The sequence below is a fragment of the Amphibalanus amphitrite genome, unplaced genomic scaffold (assembly GCF_019059575.1).
Source record: "Amphibalanus amphitrite isolate SeventyFive unplaced genomic scaffold, NRLGWU_Aamphi_draft 000241F_arrow, whole genome shotgun sequence".
Taxonomy (NCBI): domain Eukaryota; kingdom Metazoa; phylum Arthropoda; class Thecostraca; order Balanomorpha; family Balanidae; genus Amphibalanus; species Amphibalanus amphitrite.
Window position 1 is genome coordinate 181409 of NW_024881736.1, and position 19828 is coordinate 201236.

The following is a 19828-nucleotide window of genomic DNA, read 5'->3' on the forward strand; positions in this document are numbered from 1 at the left end:
CGCTAGATGGCAGCAGCAGTGTGCGCCTGATTGTATGCTGTTCCGCAGAGCACAAGTATGATGGACGCCCTCGACTTTACGCGAATATCTCACGTAATAGCGTCCGATCGCAACGAAACTATCTCCGTTCCATGCTTCTATCCTCAGGATACGGAAATCCTTCTCCTCCACGCCGCAACCCCCCTCCGGGCTGGACAGGCCACTTTATCTCATGCAGGCTGCTCCCTTGGAGCGGCACCGCTGCTCCCGAGGGGGCGCACCCCGTAGCCGGGTGCAGTGAGTACCTTGGGGCTGGTCGGCCTGTCTTTCGGGATGGGCTCAGCCCCGGTGACTCACTAGGGTGCCTGCCAGACCAATGTCTGCCCCTAATTCCTATCATCCTTCCGGCTCTGAAATGGTCTAATTGGACCGAAAGGGCCTAACCCAACAAAACAAAACAAAAACAAACAAAAACGAAACTATAAATAACCTCAGTATGACTAATTCTACACATATCCTAAACATTTGATGACAGTATCATCAACCGACGTTTGACCAGCGACCTGTTTCTCGAGACCATGTCAGGCCAAAATGGCAATCCGGAGTGTCAGCGCACATTATCCGTGCTTTTCCTTCTTGTGAGAAGAAACATGCCAACATGTGCAATGATGTTGAATGTTGCTGCCATGCATTATGGTCGGTGTCAAGGTCACGTGAAGGTCAAGTCAAGATAATACCTAAGCCTTTGGTGACCTCGAGTGACTGAGTTTTAAGACGATTGAGGGTTGTTTTTGGAGCTGATTTCAAATCTAAGACCAATTTGAAGATTTGAGAAGTACCTATTTTAGGCAGCATGTTACGAAGCCGTCAGTGATGGGTAACACCTAATAGGTGTGGATATCTGGCGGAACTCCTACTCTACTAATGGACCTGAACTGATCCGGCCTACCTTAAAAGTATGAATATATTATCTTCGATTAAATCTAATATGAACTTAGGAATCAGGACCCCCGAAAAAAATGAACGACCTGCCAATAGAAAGTTTTATCAGGTCACGATCTCCGCGATATTTAATTCATTGACCTGACCAGGGAAGCCAACCTAGTAGTATCTAGGACCTTAAAATTGGGCATTATCAGCTTCCGCTTGTCACGGGCAGCACGGCGTTTTCTTTTCCGTGAAGCTCTAGCTTGGTCATAGGCCGAACGGTTGAGGGCGGGGGGGGGGGGGGTCCAACATGAACAGACTATCCCCCAGACATTAGCAGCTGGCAAGACGGTAATGTATTGGCAAGACGCCAATACGGGCTAGAGTAAGAGATGACTGTGCTCTATAAGTAGCGAGCACTCGCGGACACACGACCGGTGCAGAAGTTCTCCATTAAAGGGACCCTCCCACCTTAACATTAGATTTGAGTTGAGATAGCCAAATTGGTGGCCATGGCCTGAAAATACCGGTTTGGGCACTCACAACATCGAAAAATGCTTTAATTCGGAGATATCGAATTTCAAACTTGCAGTTTTCGGATTCTAAGGGGCTAATGCATTGGTATGCCCCCTTAGAATTTGTGACGTCAGCGGAGATCTAACGATTTTAAATCTTTTACTAAAACGTTTGGTAGCACTAAGCACGCGGTGGTATATGCTGCTTTGCGCGTAACAAATGCCGCACTTTCAAATAAAGTCGCTAAGAACAGCGGAGATCCCAAAAAGTAAACAAAAGTAAAAGTCTAATATCTTGAAAACCGGTGAATATTTTTCGATGAAATTTGGTAGATATTCGTTTTTGCTCTTTCTGAACCGAGCGACATCACTTTCATGCCAATTCATTAACTTTTTTGAAGGTGGGAGGGTCCCTTTAAAACAGGCCACTGCCGACCATCTCGTCTGGTTCTGGATCACTTAATGATGGATTGACAGATGGATTTGCTCAAGCTGCTTAATACAGCAGATTGTGAAACCGAGACAGCCGGCTCTGTACTACTGGCACAATGCCTGCACAGTAAAAAGCAGGAAACATGAAGCATCAGGATGTGCTACAGTCCCGTGAACCGAACCGACAGGCGTCCATCACCAAACGATCCCACCGCCAAATCACAAACTCGGAGCCACCAGTGAATCCTTTATGTATCGTTCATAGCATATCTGTCAACTTTTACAGTACAAACAACAACACAAGCACGTATATACACACACTAACAGTTTCTATTCGGTGAAAAGGCCGCAGCGGCGCGGCTGTCTAGTCGGCGGCGCGCGGCGGCAGGTGGCGCCACCTGCCCGCCCTCTGGCCGGGAACACGTATTGCACGGCGCCCTCCGGCGCCGAGTGAGAATTGAGCACGACTCGGCCGCCGCCGCTCGATGCCTGCGTCCGACACGGAACGACCTCACGCACAAAACAGAGACACCACAGTCGGGGAGCGCGCCGCGCCGCGCCGCCGCCCACGCACCTGGAATGACGCCACGCAGCTACGCGCCGCCCGCGGCCGGTCCGCCGGCGAGCGGTCGGCGGCGGGCGGCCGGTCGGGAGGCTGGCAGCAGAGCCCGACTCGACTGGAGGGCGCCCTTTCGCCGGCTCAGCGGCGGGGAGGGTCTGGGGCGGGGCGGGGCGGACCACCGCGCTGCGCGACAGCCAACAGGTACTCCGGCGGGGCGGGGGAGGGGAGGGGACCTACCAGCGGCCCGGGCCGCGAACTGAGACGACACCGAGAGCGAGCACTAGGGCGCGCTACCGGCGCCGCCGCCGCTAGCACCACCCACTATCACAGCGCCTCTACCGCGGCCCCCTCGGAGCCCCTACCGGCCTACGTGCGCGCGCAGCACTTACAAAACGGCCAGCGCCGCCGGCCGCCGTCCCCGCCTCTGTGTCTCTCTTTCTCCGGACATAGACAAAATATACTCTGAGTGTGTCGCTCTGCCCGGCGCCGCCCGCCCGCCGGCCGGCGCCGCCTCCGCCCGCTCTTTGTACAGAAAAGATCACAAGGCATCTAGGACACAAGCGCTACGGCGGCCCGCGGCTCGGCGGGGTCTGGCGGGAGGCTGGTGTCCGCGGGATCCGGCGCCGGGGATCCGGGAGGACCCTGACGAGGCGGCGCCGGCCGGCGAGGCGCGGCCCGGCTCCCTCAGCTCAGCTCAGCTCAGCTCCGCGCCGTCAGCTCACGTCAGCGCCCAGAGCTCCACGGCGCGTACGATGAAGTCGGTGGAGCCCGTGAGCGGGTCGTTGTTGTAGGTGAGGCAGCGCTGGGTCCGACCCCGGTACAGGTCGCCGTCCAGGTACAGGCCGTAGTGGCCGCTGTAAAACAGAGAGTAAGAGGTCAGGTCAGCTCAGGTCAGGTCAGGTCAGGTCAGGTCGCCGTCCAGGTACAGGCCATAGTGGCCGCTGTAACAGGGAAAAGGGTCAGGGTAAGTCCATAGAGGCAAGAGAGGTCAGGTCAAAAGGTAAACGCAAATCGACTGATTTTTTTTTTTTGTTGCTTGGTCGGCGTCCGACTGAAATTCATAAACGCTGACATGTGTACGCAGTCTTGTTTACAGCACAGTTCAAGGTCCGAAAACATGGGCGAGAGTTCCATCCAACTGACCGCAAGTGTTCATGATGATGGTTTTTCTAACACACCTGCTTGATTAGGATAATTGCGCATCGCCAGTCTTACTGCGTCGCAATAAAACAACTACGCAGCCATAAATACAGTGGAAAGTAAACAATCGTCGCTGATTATAGCCAGAATAACAAATATGTTCATCGATGCGGTCTGTCTATTCGAGGCACATACAACACGAACCCAATATGCCAGCCTAATTAGCCGTGCCGCGCGCGGTATACTCACTCTCCGGAGCCGAACTCCAGTCCGTCCGGCGAGCCGCGCACGAAGTACAGGTTCTCGCCGCTCCACGCGAACGTGCGGAACCCTTCGTGGAAGGTGAAGAGGAACGTTTCACCGGTGCCGTAGTAGTGCTCGCTCATGTGGATCGGCGTCGAGCACAGCGCGCCGAAAATCTGTAAAAACAAGAAAAAATAACGTCAATACAAATAAAGCCGTGGACAGAGACTGGTAAAATTAAAATAATAACGACCGAGTGAGGTCAACGCGGAAGACAATGAGCCTCGCTGTCACACAACATCCTTCCTGAAACCGAGATTCTAAGGACACAACCCTAAAACTGAAGACCAGTTTTGGGAGAGATGAAGTGGCCGATAACAGTCCAACGACAACAAACGTTTCACGGCGAAGGCCGCCATCAATCGCCAGTGTCGGTTTCTGAGATAGTCCGCGGGCGATACACCGGCGCGGGCGATAATCCGAGGGCGATTCACCGGCGCGCCGCCCGCTCCGGGAAACGGGACCGCCTCGGGCGCGGTAAAGGGGAACTAGCTGGCAGCTGAATACAGCCTGTCCTTGGTCCGGGGACAGGTCAGGGCGGTAGGACGGCCGATTGTATCGGCACGCAGTCCTAGTGACACTCCCTGACCCCAATGTCGCCGTCTGCCACCACAGTCGGCGCGGAATAACAATGAGGTACGAAAACACCGCACAATGGACGCTGTACGAAATGGTCGGCCTAATGCTGACCGTTTTGTCACCGAACATAAAGTTAATCTCGCGAGATTGGAGTAAAACCGTTACTTTTAGAGGTGTTCATGGAATTGGTGTACTACGGGCGGGATATAGCGGACAGCGGTGGAGGTGGACTCGCGATGGGTGCTGGTTCCAACGGGATTCCGTATTCCTATCTGCCCGCAGCTCAGGTGCGGCGCCCCCGCAGTGTGCTGGGCTGATTGGTGGTCATCTCACCACAATACCGCCAAAAAACACGGACACCCACCAACCGCAGCACACAACAGCCACGGACAATGAGCTTTCACCTCGCGGTACCGCGGCCGGAGGACAAAACAATAGCGTCAGGTCAGCGGTCACTCGTCGACCTTTCATCTTCTTGCCGTCACTCCCAAAACAAAAGTAGCCATGAGCATAGTACGGACGCCGATAGTCAAATGCTTTACTTCACGAGATCGTGATTCGACAACTGCAAACATCACAGCATAGTACCTAACGGCACATCTGAAACAGAACCCCAGCTGACTGACGGCCAGGGCTGCATCAAAACAGCCCCTCCCCCTCCACCCCGCCCGGCCAGTCCCCCTCGTGCACAGCTAATCCCGCACACCGGCCTCCCGGAGAGCGGGCGGTCTGCCACAGAGGGGCCCACCGCGGGCGCCGGCCACCGGGGGCCCGCAGTAGCAGTAGCAGCAGTGACCACAATTGGGAAATCTCACCCGGCATCCAGCCAGTCCGTCAGTCGGAAAACGGGACAGTAGGAAAAAGTACATGGTTCACATCGAACTTGGGGGTCCAACAACGCTGGGTGATTAGGAAATAAAATCATTAGCGGACGATCTGATGTCCCTACGTAACTGACCATCATGGTTCAGTACCTCATGATTTTCAAGGACGTCACCTTTGTTATAATTTCATAACCCTGATTAAGGTTGATATATGTATGTGGAAATGTCCCCAGGTCAGAGTCCAGTTCACCGCTGTATGTCTCAATCACGTAAGCATGGCGTACTATGAGGATTTAACACGCCAGCCACCCCACAGACGTGTCTATGTATGTACGAGTCCCGTTCGACACACGGCTGACAGTCTTCCCGTCACCGCTATGGCTACCCACCTGTTCGTCCGTGTCCTGTACGAACAGCAGCATCGGACACTCGTAGGCGGACGACTTTCTGTACAGCGACTTCAGGCTGAAGCCGTGCTCCGACGAGCTGAAGATGAGCGACCACGGGTGACCTGCGGGGGGAAGGGGGGGGGGGAGGGCCGTCAGACAGCAGCGAACGACGGACGAAACGGGAGACGTATATACTAACGACAGGGTGGGGTAGGTGAGAGGGTTGGAAATGATTCTATGGGAAGTGAATTTAAAAGAAGACATCTAAACAATGGCAATACACCAGGCAAATGCATCTTAGCGCATCACTTTGGAATGTTGTTGGGCAATATTTATAGTATGTTACAAAACACAGGATTAGGGCACGCTAAGAGAGGAGCGGATTCTGCACTCTGATTTGGAGCTCGGCCAACAACGGTTCACAGTGTTCCGTTCAGACCACCCATGCGAACAGCGACAGAGACAAACAGATCCCCTGCCAGCGGGCAGGAAGGATCGCTACTCTACCGACCCAGCTCAGTGTCCCGGTGTCGGACGGCGCGGCATGGAATGTCCATTATTGTTTCAGCTATCTCTAAAGAGCATACAACCGTGCATCAGATAATCCCCATTAATGATGCGGATAACAAGGCAAGGTCGGCCGCGGTCCCGGGCAATGGTCAGCACGGTCTCATAGTCAACATGAGCAGTACGGCAGTTCTCGGAACAATGAGCTGGAATAGATCCACATTCCACGCACCATACAGTCTGCTATGAAACCCCGTCGCTACAGTGACATTGCAAGGCTGTCCCACGACGTTTGAATAAAGATGGAACCGGACTCGGTATTGGTATTCCCTACATCAATAGCCTAACACCTCATAACTGCAGACAAGGACGACAGTTTGCAGCCTTGCAGCATGGTCACAAATACCCCGATCAATGCAACTTTACTCCTATCACAAACACCGCTTAACAATATACCGGGAGAAAGCAAATAGCTGACGGCAGACTTTACGACCAATCAAGGTCGCATCCGGCTTATGCTGGGGCTCGATCAGACGATGGACACTAAAAGCTGTCCGACAATCCCATGCCACGCAGCGGGAGGCTGCACGGTGCCCACTGGGCAGCGCCAAGGTCGAGAGGACGCCGCCTGCCGGCCGGCCGGGCGGCCAGTATATTAGCCGCGCCGCCGGCCCTTCGTGTCGGCCGCCCGCCCCCACTGACGTCAGCGTGACGTCAGTGGGGCAGTTGGTGATCGGTGTGATGGGCGGCACGGCTGCCGGGTAATCCGCGCCGCACGGACCGATCGCCGCAAATGCCCCTCCAATAGATCCCTAGAGTGTCGCAGCCCAGCCGCAGAGGAATGCAATGGGGCTCAGCGAATACCTATCGGCTAAACCGCTATATACCGCTAATGCAACAGTCACTAAACAATGCATTCGCAACGCTCTGTGTAGCCAACCACATATATGTATGACCCAGTTCCCAAGCCACTGTTCCCGCCACACTTGTCTTACCTTCGACTCGTGGCGGGATTTTCTTGCAGAGCTTCTTCCGAATATCATCGGTGAGCAGCTCGGACTTGCCGATCAGGTCGGGCACAAACTCCATGTCCATGGAAGTCATTGAGTTGGAGCAGAGTGCCCGCCGCAGCTCGTCAGACATTCCACCCATCTGCCGGGGTCAGGTCAGACCGGGGTCACATGGGGTCACGGAGATGCTACTCAGGGTCACATCACAACAGATAACTCGCAGGGGGTCGTTTCAGATTAGTCAAACTATATCGAATCATTGAGGCAGACGAGTTGATCTGAGACGGATGAGAATGGTTTGCCGAAATAAGCACCACATCTCGTCATAAGGAGCTGTAACAATGGACAGTAACAGCGAACATTGATCACACTGAGACAGAGAGCGGCTACACCCAGCGAGCGCAGGAGGATGAAATCAGCGAACAGCGAACACGAGGGGCGAACAGCGAACACGGGGAGCAGTCAGCAAACAGTGAACACAGGGAGAACGGTCAGCGAACAGCGAACAAGGGGAAACAGTCGGTGGTCAGCGGTCAACGGCCAACGATCGGGGGTCAGCAGAAGGTAGTCAGACGGGAGACTGTCGGCCATCGTCACCGTTTTCTTTGGTGACAGTCAGCCGGGTTTTCAGCTTAACCCATCACAGCAGGTCCTTAGCGCTACCACCCACCCTTTTACCACACCAAAATCTAAAATCCCTACGCCTCCTGACAGGTATGGTTGCGGTTGGTGGCAGGCCGTAGCCAGGCGAAGTCAGTGAGGGGACCGGCCGTGCGCGGCTTTGTGCGCACGTTAAACTTTGGGCTCTAAATTCTGCCATAGAACCGGAATTGCGCGATCGGAGGGTAGAGGGCAGGGTCATCGCAACAAGCTTCGCTTAGCGGTGACTCTGTCCTTGTGAATCCTTCCCATCAAAAGGTTCGGACTAAATTTATAAAAAAAAAAAAAAAAAAAAAAACTGCAAAGTCCACTCACATCACAAACCCCTGCAACAGAGCGTCTGGCCAGGAACACTCGTCCATGATGGGAGCACACCGTTCGTCAGGAACACATTCATACAGGAACACACCGTCCACTAAGAGCACGTTGTTCCCCAAAAACACACAAGAACACACTGTCCATCCCCGTCACACGTACCGACACCATCGCTGCAGCCTACTCGGTCAGCCAGACCCCGTCAGTCACACAATCAACCACAGACGTCCGTCCCTGGTCAGCCACACAGTCCTGCACCCCACCTGGGCCGTACTGGTGTCGGCGCAGCTAGCTCCGACCTCGGGAAAGTGCGGCCGCCCCGCCCCGCGCGGTGCGGAGCGGAGCACACCCTCCCCCAGCGCGGCTTTCCCCGCCGGCCGCCGCCTCACGCAGCCCGATACCACCGCATACAGGCAGCGGCCGGCCGACGCCGGGCCAAGACCCATACGGCTGCGGAAACCGGCAACAGAAGCCTTCCACGAGCTGCACAGAGTTTCCGGATAAGACTGAGAATGCAGTGTATGGTCTTTCCCTTTTGAATTGCTTGCTCTCATTTTTCTTGCAACATTCTCGCAGTGTGACTTAGATCCAAGGAACATCAAGAGACAACGAAGATCCTACACAAGAGAATAGCAATACTCCTAGTTGAAGGATTTATTGTGTGTCCTCGACTCGATGTGGTAATCCCACGTTATCTTGGCGCCAACTCTAGCCACCTGAACCACCCGGCCAGGATCAGCTAGCCCAGACTGAGCTCCAGTCTTCTCCGGGTGACACCGGTCACAGTCGGGTCAGCCCAGCCCGGGCGGACTTAGAGGCCAGCCGCCCACCCACCGCGCGCGGCCACCGCGCTGCGCTGGGGGCTGGGGCTGCTGCAGTGGCCTCCTGTCTGCTCAGTACAGCCACCGCGCTGCGCTGGGGGCTGGGGCTGCTGCAGCGGTGGCCTCCTGTCTGCTCAATACAGCCGGCCACAGCCACCGCGCCGCGCTGCGCTGCGCTGGAGGCTGGGGCTGCTGCTGCAGTGACCTCCTGTCTGCTCAGCGGCCGATCAGCACCGCTGACGTCAGCAGCGCCAGGTAATGACCGGTCACGTGACGATCACATGGCGGCTGCAGCCGGGCGCGGAGGCTGCGAGCCGGAGCTCTCATGGGAGGCGGCCCGGCAACAGACGGGGCCGAGGTCCGGCCGGGGAGAGCGGTGGTCCGTGATCGCACCGGCCTCATTCGGTATGCGGCTCGCGCACCGGTCAAGATTGGTCACAGAGACGGATGTTCCCACGCCGTGGCCGGTAGTTTCGGCAGCTGTGGGTAGTTTAGAGCAAGGACGTGGTCGTAAGGTAAATATTTAACATATATGGTCCCTCGTCGTCGGATAGGCGCCCAGCACAGACAGCGCGGCATGTTTTATCCAGCCTGGATTGTCTCCCACATTGTCAATTCCTCATCGATCATTGTTATGGATTAATGTCTCCCAACGATCAGGGAAATTCTCATGGAAGAGTCACCGCGCCTCCTCAAACACGGAAGAGCCCGATCCATCAGAGCCAAATAAGGAAGCCCCGCACAGGAGGGGCTGTCAGTCAAGCAGTTACAGGATCGTGCGTTCTTCCTGTATCTCCTCCCGCTGGTTCCATGGGCTACGCCCCGGGCCGGGCGGATTATCACCACGCCAAGGCCGCAGTGCAGAAGGTCCGAGGAGGGGGGGGGGGGGCAGGACCACGCAGGGACCAAATCGGAACTGGCCCCCGTGGGAGACACACTGGCCGGCATTCAGAGTGTGGGGGTGCTGATTTCGGTACCGGAAGTCTGAGCGAGTCGAGAGTAGAGTGACCTCACCCAGACAGCCTGAATTCAGAGCAGTGGGCAATCGTCATGCTCTGAATGTAGCTAATTGTTATGAAATTAAAGCTGGAGCTGTACTGGTGTTGCCAATCGAAGTTGGACCACGCCATACTCAGCTTCGATAGAAAGGAAGCCTATTTTCCGGAACAGAGTCCCGTTTGTGCATCTCCTGCGTAAGGAGAGAGTCAGGGTGAGTTTGGGCAGAGTCCCTGGACAGAGTCCGGACTCCGGCGCCGGTCCTTTCACTCCCCGTTCGGCTGGCGGGGCCGGGTGTCGGTCCACCGACCACACCGCCCGGTCTCCGACTGCCTCTCACGGTCCTCGGCAGGTGGTGTAAGCGCCATGTCGCCACCGGACCGGCGCGGCTCTGCCGGCAGCGGCCAGAGGACCGACAGAGGGGGCATTCCACGTCAAATCAAACACCGAAATCCGTCATCCCCTTCGATTTTTCTGAAAATTTGTAGGCAGACTGGGCATGGTTCAAAACTGAGTTACGTATAATATTTTCGAAATTTGATAACGTATCGCTAAGATATAGGTCATCGAATATAGCGAAAAATGCCACACATCAATTTTTTAAATGGCTATAACTCTGGTTCCTTTTCTGGTATCAAAATGATATTAACAGGGGCTTATAGGCAATTGATAAGGCTTTGATTTTTAATTATAAAATTAAATTGAAGTGACCTTGAAATGCATTTGACCTTGAATTAAAACAGAAAAATTTAAATAGCAAAAAACACGTCACCTTCGATTTGGGTAATTTTTACATATTATGTCCGTCACAATGTTCCTAACCATCTGTGAAAAAATTGGAGTGGGCCATTCATAACTTTTGCGGCAAACGCCGTTTTCATGCATCAACATCACGCAACCGCGCGTGACCTTGAAAGACAGAGTCGAGACATGCTTGCTTGTGTACACTTTCTGAAATGAATGATTGCTGATTAGTGATATCCCAAACTCTACGAGAATGGAAATGCATAGTCATCGTAGTCAAGCATTCACGTTCCATAGTAAAGGTGTCTCAGGCAAACGGTATTTTGCGGTGAATTTTGAGCCGTGTGGAAATGCATCATGAAGTAAATTCAACGAAAACATTATCACGCAACGATATCTTCACGTCTTTTGATCTTCACTATACGAAAGAACATACATTGTTTTGTATGTATGGGGAATTTCTAGTTAATCCAATAATAAATATGGCAGTTAGAGGCCTGCTAAGAGTAACATGTCGCCGGCTGAGGCGGGCTCGGCCGATGCGGGAAACGCAGCAATCACAATTTTGTGTTTACATGTTCATATTTTAATTGTTTACCAACCGATTTTCAAAATTCTTTCACCATAAGATTGCCTGTACATTTCTTAGTCTTCTCACAAAATTTGACGCGAATCGAACGTAATCAGCGGTAGGGAGCGCGATGTAAAGACGGAACCGTTCCGTTCCGTCCCGGCACAGTCTACAATTCAGGCGGCGCGTAGCGGTCGGCGCCAGCTGCCGAGTCGCCGCGTCGCTGCGGCGACAGGATGTTCACTTTACACCGCTATTACTAGAACAGTTGTGAACCGATTTTCTTATTGCTTGCACGATGAGATGTCCAATTCAATTCTTGACAGGTAGCCATAATAAATTTCGCATTAATCTTATGAGATATTGGCGAAAAACAGGAGGGGTGGGCGAAATTCGCTCTTCCCCCTCCACTGCGCGTGCTAACATACGTTTGCATATGTGCAATTTTCTTCAAAACTTATGAATGGCCCACTCCAATTTTTTCACAGGTTGTTAAGAATATGGTAAGCAATAAAATATATGAAAATGAGCCAAATCGAAGGTGACGTGTTTTTTGCTATTTCAATATTTGTGCTTAAGAACAGAGTTAAGCAAATTTCAAGGTCATATATTTAAGTAGGTGCAATTCTAAACAAATGCTTAAGAAATTACCTAAACAGTAAGGTTTATTTCATTCAAATCAAACAAGTACAACCAAAGTTATGGTCGTTCTAAAATATAAAGATGCAACATTTTGTAAAAATTTGATGCCCTATATTTAGAAGACCTGTGGTCAGAATGTGCAAAAAACATCAATGTAATGTCCGGGGCCACACAGGAACTCGCTCACAAATTTATAATGAAATCGCTGATGGTAAGGTGCAAAACAGCCGATTTTTGTTCGATTTGACGTGGAATGCCCCAGAGGCGTCTGACAGACGGCGCCGAACTGTCACCGCTGTCCTCCAGCTGCCACCCGACTGTCACCTGCCACTGAACGCCACGCTCACCAGCTGCCAGACTCGGCGGCCGGACACATATGATGTGGATATGAGGTCACATCGTCTGAGCCTGTGCTACTTGTCGCACCGCCTAGCTAGACACTCATTCAGATTCTATTCCGAAAACCACACGAGCGTACCCTACTTTTCCAGCCTTCTATCACCCCACACCATTCAGCTGGTGTGGTGTGTTGCTCTCGAGTCTGACCTTGGCTCGGTCGGCGCGGTTCCTGCCGCACAGAGCTGGCCGGTTCCAGTCGGAGCAGCCCCCCGCGCGGCGCCGCCCCACCCCTGACCCCGCAGTGACCCTGGCGGTGCCGCCGGTCGTGACAGAACGGCGCGCCGACAGGGGGCGGGGGGGGGGCTGCAGCTGCATACCACTGCTCAGTGAGCCAGCGAGAGGGCATTGGTGCGTGTAACTGTTTAATTGAAAGATCGACGCAGTTCCACCGCTATCAACCAATGTAATGATGCACGCTGAATTAATCCACAGCGCAGTACTTATCCACTCATCAAGCAAATACACAGCTGTATGTGCATTTGCATGGTGCAGTGAGTTCGTCCTCTGCAGGGGTCCGCAGTCCCCTCCCCCTCCCCTCCCGACTCCCAGTCGGCGCGGCGGTCAGACTCGGCGGCGCCCGGGTGTGGCTGCCTGGACCCGTTCCGGATCAGCCGACCAGCCGGCCGGGTCGGGCGGCGTGGTCGGGCGGGAGGCGCGCCGGTCCATTTTAGCTCGGCCGGCCGGCCGGTCAGGCGGCGCGGCCGGTCCATTTTGGCTCGGCCCGCCGGCGCCCCACGTCTCGGCCGCGCCGTTCAGAGAAAGCTGCCGCCGTGGGTCATTAGCCGGCCGCCGGGAGTATGTACGGCTCCTGCCTCCGTCCACGGGCTGACAGAGAGCGGGCCGGCGCGCCGGGCCGACCGGCCAGCCCGGCGGCTCCGTCTCGGCACCAGGAAGCAGTCGACGCCCGGCCGCAGCCGCCGGCGTGGGTGCCGCCGCGCCGGCACCTGTGCACTGTGCAGGTGTTCACTAAACCGGCGAAAATTATCAGCAAACTGCAGAAAACTGTACTAGAGGAATGACCAGGCGCAGGCAAAAGAGCACGCCAGCGGGCAGTGGCACAGGGAAGGAAGGTAAATACCAAACAGCTGACGCCGGCCGCTCCGCCGTCGCACCCACGCCACACAGACAAGGTCAGAGCCGCGGGCGGCGCCGGCGCTCCTCTTCCAACCTACCCCTCTGCCGGTGCCATGGCGGCGGCCGGTGAGTCGTCCCGCCGCGCAGCCTACCGATCGCACACTCACTTCTCACACCGGCGCTCACACTCGCGCCGCTCTCACAGCTGCCCGGTGTCTTCACAAAGGCGAGCATGGGTGGAGAATGTTTGAAAAAGTTACCCCGGCCGGCGACCGATAGTCGCGGGAAGACGATATACTCACGTTGTTCTTAACGGTCATTATCAAACCCCTATTCTGACGCATGGAATAGGATGCTGTGTTTGCTCAAGGATGAGCGTTGTATCCGACACCGTATTATTCATAACATTTTTGGAATGATTGAAAAGGCAATTTCCTTTTAAATTATTATTTCTTTTTACTTAAACTTCCAATTTCACACCGAACCCAAACCAAACCATATGCCATTTTGAGTACCTAAATGTTGCGTTTTCAGCTTTTTATTGTGTCTCAAAATAGCTACAAAAAGACAACTCACCATAGTAGAAGCTTTACAGAGAAATTGACAGATCGAACCAAGCAAAGCACTATAATAGGTCACTGACATCCACGGGCGTAGCCTTTTTCAATGTTGGGCGGCTCTTATAATACAAACAGGGAGTCGATCCAGGAATATCGACCGGTCCCGGTCTCGTAGCTCAGTTGCTAGAGCGTTGGATTCCGCGTGGCGAGAGCACGCGGCCCGGTTACAACAGTCCGAGTTCGAAGCATGATGGCCGCTTGGTGTTTATGAGCACCCTGACGGGTACGCTCATAAACGGATGTGGTTGCGGTTGGTGGCAGGTCAGTTGAAGGCAATGAGGTCAAGCAGTAGTTTTGAAAAAGTGCGCCGAAGGCGCGCCAAAATTTCGAAACTGAACAGGATGTGAGAGCAATCTTGGCATTGGCGACCACACGCGGGTCTTAGGGTTGGAGATTATGGCAAGTTAAGTAAATGGTAAATACCTACCTGATTTGCAATATTACGCCCATGGAAGTCAACACTCGAAGAGCGTGAGTTTTCTTTTCTCGTATGGAGACAGCTTTTAGGATTTACAAGAGTAGAAAAGTTACCCCGGCCGCGCCGTGGTAGGCTGAAAGTTACCCCGGCCACGGCCGGGGTGGCCGGGGCAGGTTCTCCACCCATGAAGGCGAGAACGGGCGAAATGCGGCCGGCGCCGCTGGCCCTGCGCCCGGCCCGGTGACGTCACCCGCAGGCAGAGTGACGTCACAGACAGGCCGTGTCTGACGTCACCCGGCCGACGGACGGGGTGGCGCGGCGGGTCGGAAGGACAGCGGCCCGCTGGGGTTAGCAAAGACGCAGCAGTCACTGACGGCTAAAAAATAGTTTGTAGCTTATCTCGCATAGTCATCATATTTAGGCGAAGAGATGGTTAGGATGACAGGAAGATTGCCCGTCGCAACAGTTGGAAAACGATATGACTGCTTCGACTGTCCACACGCTATGCCATGCCAAACGACCCCTCTGTGCTGATTACATTCATGGAGGGTCATACTTGGAACAAAGAGTTCCAGTGGAGACGGCGCATCCCTGCTCCCCAGAATCTGACGAGAGGCAACTGTAGGGACACCAAGCAGGCCTTGCAAAAGACATCCGTCCGCGTTGTTCCCGCGTGCAACTGCAAACTGGACAGTGCAATCGTCCAAGATGCACCGTGCACAGTGCCCCATCCACAGTGCACTGTCAACCCTTACATAGAGACGGGGTGGAGTGGAGGGAAGAAAACCTATAAGAGAGAAGACCCTTTCTGTTGCCAAAGATGAGCCAAAGTTCAGTTGAGCCAAAGATGAAATGGAATCGAGAAAAAAAAAACTATTATTGGACCCACTGCGGCGTTTTGAACAGACAACGAACTCACTCCGTGAACACATCAGCCATGGTTTCAATACAGCCCTCTGATCAGCTCCAATGGCAGCTTTGGGTCAGTTTTTGCAGTCTCCATAAACCGAAACGAACAGCATGTGTCCCAGTTTCGGGCAAACTAGGCTGATGCATTGGTCGATTATTGCATCGACAATGCCAGGCATAGACATACGACCAGGAACTGCGGGTCGCCGCGCAGTAACCCGCCCAGTTTTTGTCGCAAGCGCCACAAAAACCCGATCTCGGTAAGCTCAAACAAAACAACACCGAACTTCATTAACCAGGTCCCATCTCGCTCACTTCCTGCCAAAGGTGGGTCTCGTTACCACCAAAACCACGCTGTTTATGCGTATCCAACGCTGCAGCCTTGACTGGCGTCACGGGCGTCAGAGCCTTCCTGACCCCAGTTCGACCCCGCGGCTGACTCTAACGACCCTGACTCGCCCCGTGGCTGACTCTGCCGACACTGACTCGACCCTGCGGCTAGCTCCGCTGACCCTGACTCGACCTCAGCTCTTGGCCTCGAGGGAAACCAGAGCGCCCTGTGACCCAGAGTGCGCCGCTGAGCGTGGCGTCGGTCTGCGTGGACGCCTCCGTCCGAGGCGGCATGGCGTGGCCGGAGGAGACGCACCCAGTGCGCAGTGAGGCTGTCAGCGGCGCAAGGTCTGTAAACATGACCCAGACCACCCCCACCCCCCCCCCCCCCACGCGATACGCATCCATGCAGAAACGCAGTAGGTGCGCAGTAGGCATCGTTCGAAATTCGCGTCAATGAACGTTTCGTGTGCAGACAATTAAATTCCGCTGCACAATAGAACAAACCTTGAGCGGAGCATGCCAGTATGTCAGCTGCATAACTCGTTTCGCGTGACTTCCATTGTAATAGCTCAATAACGTCTCGTCAATGAAGGAACACAAACAAACACTTGTCATAGCAGCGCACCCTGCATTCATCCATGCCCTGTGAGTCTGTGACTCAGCAGCCCGTCGTGTGTGCCTGCTGCAAACAGGCGCTGCTGATCACAGCCGTGCCGCCTCTGAAGAGGTAGGCACCGCTCCTCTCCAAACCACTTGGCGCTACTACCGTGCACACTGTCAACACAGACAGACAGACAGGCAGACATAACCGCAGTGGTGAACAAACGGCACCGCCGCCGAACGGTGCCGGCCGGCCGACTCGGCTCTCATTCATGCACCAGCTGGTCAAACATACACAGTTCTCAGCCAATCTAAACAGGTGAAATCTGTTCAATAGTTTCCCACAAAGGCGGAAGAGAATCCGAAGTCCATGTTTCTTATAACGAGTATTTGACGGTATTTCAGCATTTTTACTGGCTCGACGAGTGAAACAAAATGAGTCGTGCGTCAGGATAAGAAAGTACCAACCTAACTACTATAACTATACATTGGTGACGTGGAAAAAGCAGCTTGTGTACCAAGCATAGCATAAATTCATTGACAGGACACCTGCCAGGGGTATTGTGCAGCGCATGTGGCTATTGTAAAGAGGCCTCAGATGCTGGAGCAGGTAAACGATTTCACAAACTATTAGGCACGGCGTCGCATAATAGTTTTGACATTCTCTGTCTGATTCAATAAACAAATCTGCCATTCACTGCCGTCACCTCCGACCTCGGGCCCAGCCGGAACCGTGGCGAGGCCAGCGAACACGCACATCATCCGAGAGGCGGTGGTGGGTGACGAGCGCGTCAGGCTCGTAAATTGGGACCAGCCGATCGGCTCTGACGGTGCAAAATCAGGCTTCCGAAAAAAAATCAATGTAAGTTGACTGAGTGTTCGCCCTTTCATAAACGATTATTTAATTATGCCTTAGGCCGCAGCGTGGCTTGTAATGAACAGTTTCTTTGCTCCCGTTGTTGAAGCATGCATGTCCGACAAAACGGATCGCGCCTTTATGCATCAAAAGATAAGATTCATCCACTCATCAGTGTAGCTTAGCAAAATCCAATGGGATCACCGAAGTATTCCAAGTCAATATCAGAATTCGGCGGTCATCTCCAACTCGCTCTTTTAGTAGCTCATCATCCCCTTCAATGCCATCAATAAACAGTATCTACCCAGGACCCCTATGTGCTGAAGGACGTTTCTTCGCTATTGTCCTCATACACAAACAGACCGCCAGTATCAAACGCCCCTCGTCGAGCGCTCACCTTTTTCTGTTTCTTAGCCGGCCGCAGACGCGACAGAATCTTCTTGTGTTTGATTTTAGCCCGCAGCGAGCCGAACCAATCGAACGGCCGCAGGTACATCTCCACGTCAGCCAGCGAGATGCGCCGCTTCATCGATCGCCTCTGCTGCGGCTCCGCGTCCGGCTTCTGTTCCTCCTCCTTCCCCTCCGTCTCCGGCACCGGCTCCAGCGCCGGCGCCGGCTCCGACAGTTCCGTTATCGTCACCGACATGGCGCCACGGCGAGAGTACGCCCTGCCCCGACGGCGCGCGGCCCACGACTGGCTACCGCCGCACCGCCGCCGCCGCCGCCCAGCGACGGGCGACGGCGGCTCGGAGAGGCGGTACCTACCCGCCGCCGGCCAGGCTCACCTCCCGGTCCGCTCTCTGCCTTTGGACCGAGCCGAAACACATGAAGAACACGTGACCAACACGTGACGATGCACATGGCGAGCCACGCGGAGTAGCGACGAGCGTCGGAGTGCGCACCTTTCGCACCAGATGTCCGGTGTGACAGGCCAACCGAGCTACGTGGGACGCAAACACAACACCATTCACAGTGTTCGCGAAATTCTGAGCGGAATCTGAGCGGAGCAGAACGGAACTGGACACAATCGGAGACGGAAGAGGCGATGGCAGTTGCGATGTCCCAGATTCGGTCGTCTCCGGGCGTTCTGTGTCAGAACAGGTGACCCTGTCGGTGACAAGGCAGTAGCGAAAAGGCGTCCAGCGATACCGGACTGAGCCGGTGCGGGGCGGTTTCAAATGGACCAGACACACCGCACAATGGTGTCTGTCGCCGGTACGCTGTCCTCCTCACACCTTGCTCACACCCCCGGCATGACAATCAGGGGAGAGCAGGATCGTTCAGCGCGCTGCTGTAGGGACCGGCGTCTGCAGAGGCCCGCAGACTCCGAGACCAGTCTGAGCTCTACCAGTCTCAGCGGGTGTCGCACAGATGAGGAGTCGAGAGCTCCACACTATCCACACAGCCCCCGCTACCGGCCGGGGTTCTCCAGAGTTGCAGTCACCGGGTTTCTCTCGGAGGGATGGTGTGTTGTGATGCGTCGCAGTCACCGAGGATGTGGTTCAGAGCAGCAAGATAAAGGGTACGGCGGGCAAACAACGGAAAATGCGGAACATTTGGGAGCAGAAGAACTGAATAAAGAGTCGCAGAAACCAAGTTGTGAAAGATAATAACAATTGTCATTATCAGTTAGAGCGGTTTCAGTTCTATGCGACAAACCTGTGATTTTCAAGACATCTTTAGTCGAGTATCCGCTGCGTTTGAACATCACTTTAAATGCATGAGCAGACCGTGCTATTTGAACAGCCTAGGTACATGTCACCTTCACCGTACCGACTCCCAATGGCTTATGATAAGCCTATGATGTCCTTCACACACAGACACAGTGCACGTTTCCTGGTTGCATGACCCCGCGTGGCAGCTGGGCAACGCGGAACACAGTCTGCAGCGCGCCACCCTCGGATGTGTCTCCCCAATAATCCACGGGCCGGGACAGCCGCCGCCGTGCTGCAGACAAGGCCACGGGCACGGGCCGGCGGCACGGGACGGGAGCGTGCGTACCCGGTCTGAGCGGTGGGGGGGGGGGGATGAGTATACCCGGGCCGAGCGGTGGTGGTGGGGGGGGGGGGGGGGCGCCAGTCTGTCCGGATATACCACAGCACGGGCGGCTGGTAGGCAGCAGCACAAAGCCCGTTCAGCGGTGTGGTGATTTACACCAGCGAGTGGCCCTGAAGGCCTCATCAGCCCTCAGCTGCGCCGATCGACCCAGCTCGGCCGCAAATAGGCGGCCGTCGGCCACAAACGGCCATCGTCTGCTGGAGATGGGCACCGGCCACCCCCGGGATCCCACCACACAGAAGAAGTAGCTTTACACAGCCCCGGAGCGACATGAAGGCTCCTCCAGGCGTTCCGCGCGTTACCGGGCGCCTCCAGCATTATACAGCTCGGTAAAACAAAACGATATGATTACCAAACATCAGTCAGGTTTTGAACAAACTTTCTTCCCACCCAATCCAACAAATATCAGTTCAGATAGGCTCTTGGCTATTCATCTTGTCAGCTGAGATGGCCTTAAGGTATGCTGAAGGTATGGATGATTAATATAAGAAGACACAGTCCCAGAGGGTCCCCACCAGCCCTTAGAGCATCAGAGCCAACATAAGATAATCCGAGAGTCGCAGTTGAGGCAACACAGGAACGGCGACCCTTCTCCGGCTTATGATAATTACAATAATAAAACCGGCAGCTTCCTCGTTGCAGGCT

The 19828-nt window shown here is 54.6% G+C and overlaps 1 protein-coding gene across 7 annotated transcripts in view; it reads right to left on the reverse strand.

The window, feature by feature from the left end:
• Positions 1 to 2087: 2087 nt before the first annotated feature.
• Positions 2088 to 19828, reverse strand: part of LOC122386136 (oxidation resistance protein 1-like) — a 67553-nt gene continuing 49812 nt past the window's right edge. For all 7 annotated transcript variants that reach the window (XM_043375027.1, XM_043375026.1, XM_043375025.1 and 4 more), the window contains 4 exons: positions 7153 to 7309; positions 5651 to 5772; positions 3805 to 3974; positions 2088 to 3269 (listed from right to left, as the gene is read on the reverse strand). In XM_043375027.1, coding sequence (XP_043230962.1) covers positions 3134 to 3269; positions 3805 to 3974; positions 5651 to 5772; positions 7153 to 7309 — 585 coding nt within the window. In that variant the 3' untranslated portion in view covers positions 2088 to 3133. The remainder of the gene's footprint in view (positions 3270 to 3804; positions 3975 to 5650; positions 5773 to 7152; positions 7310 to 19828) is intronic.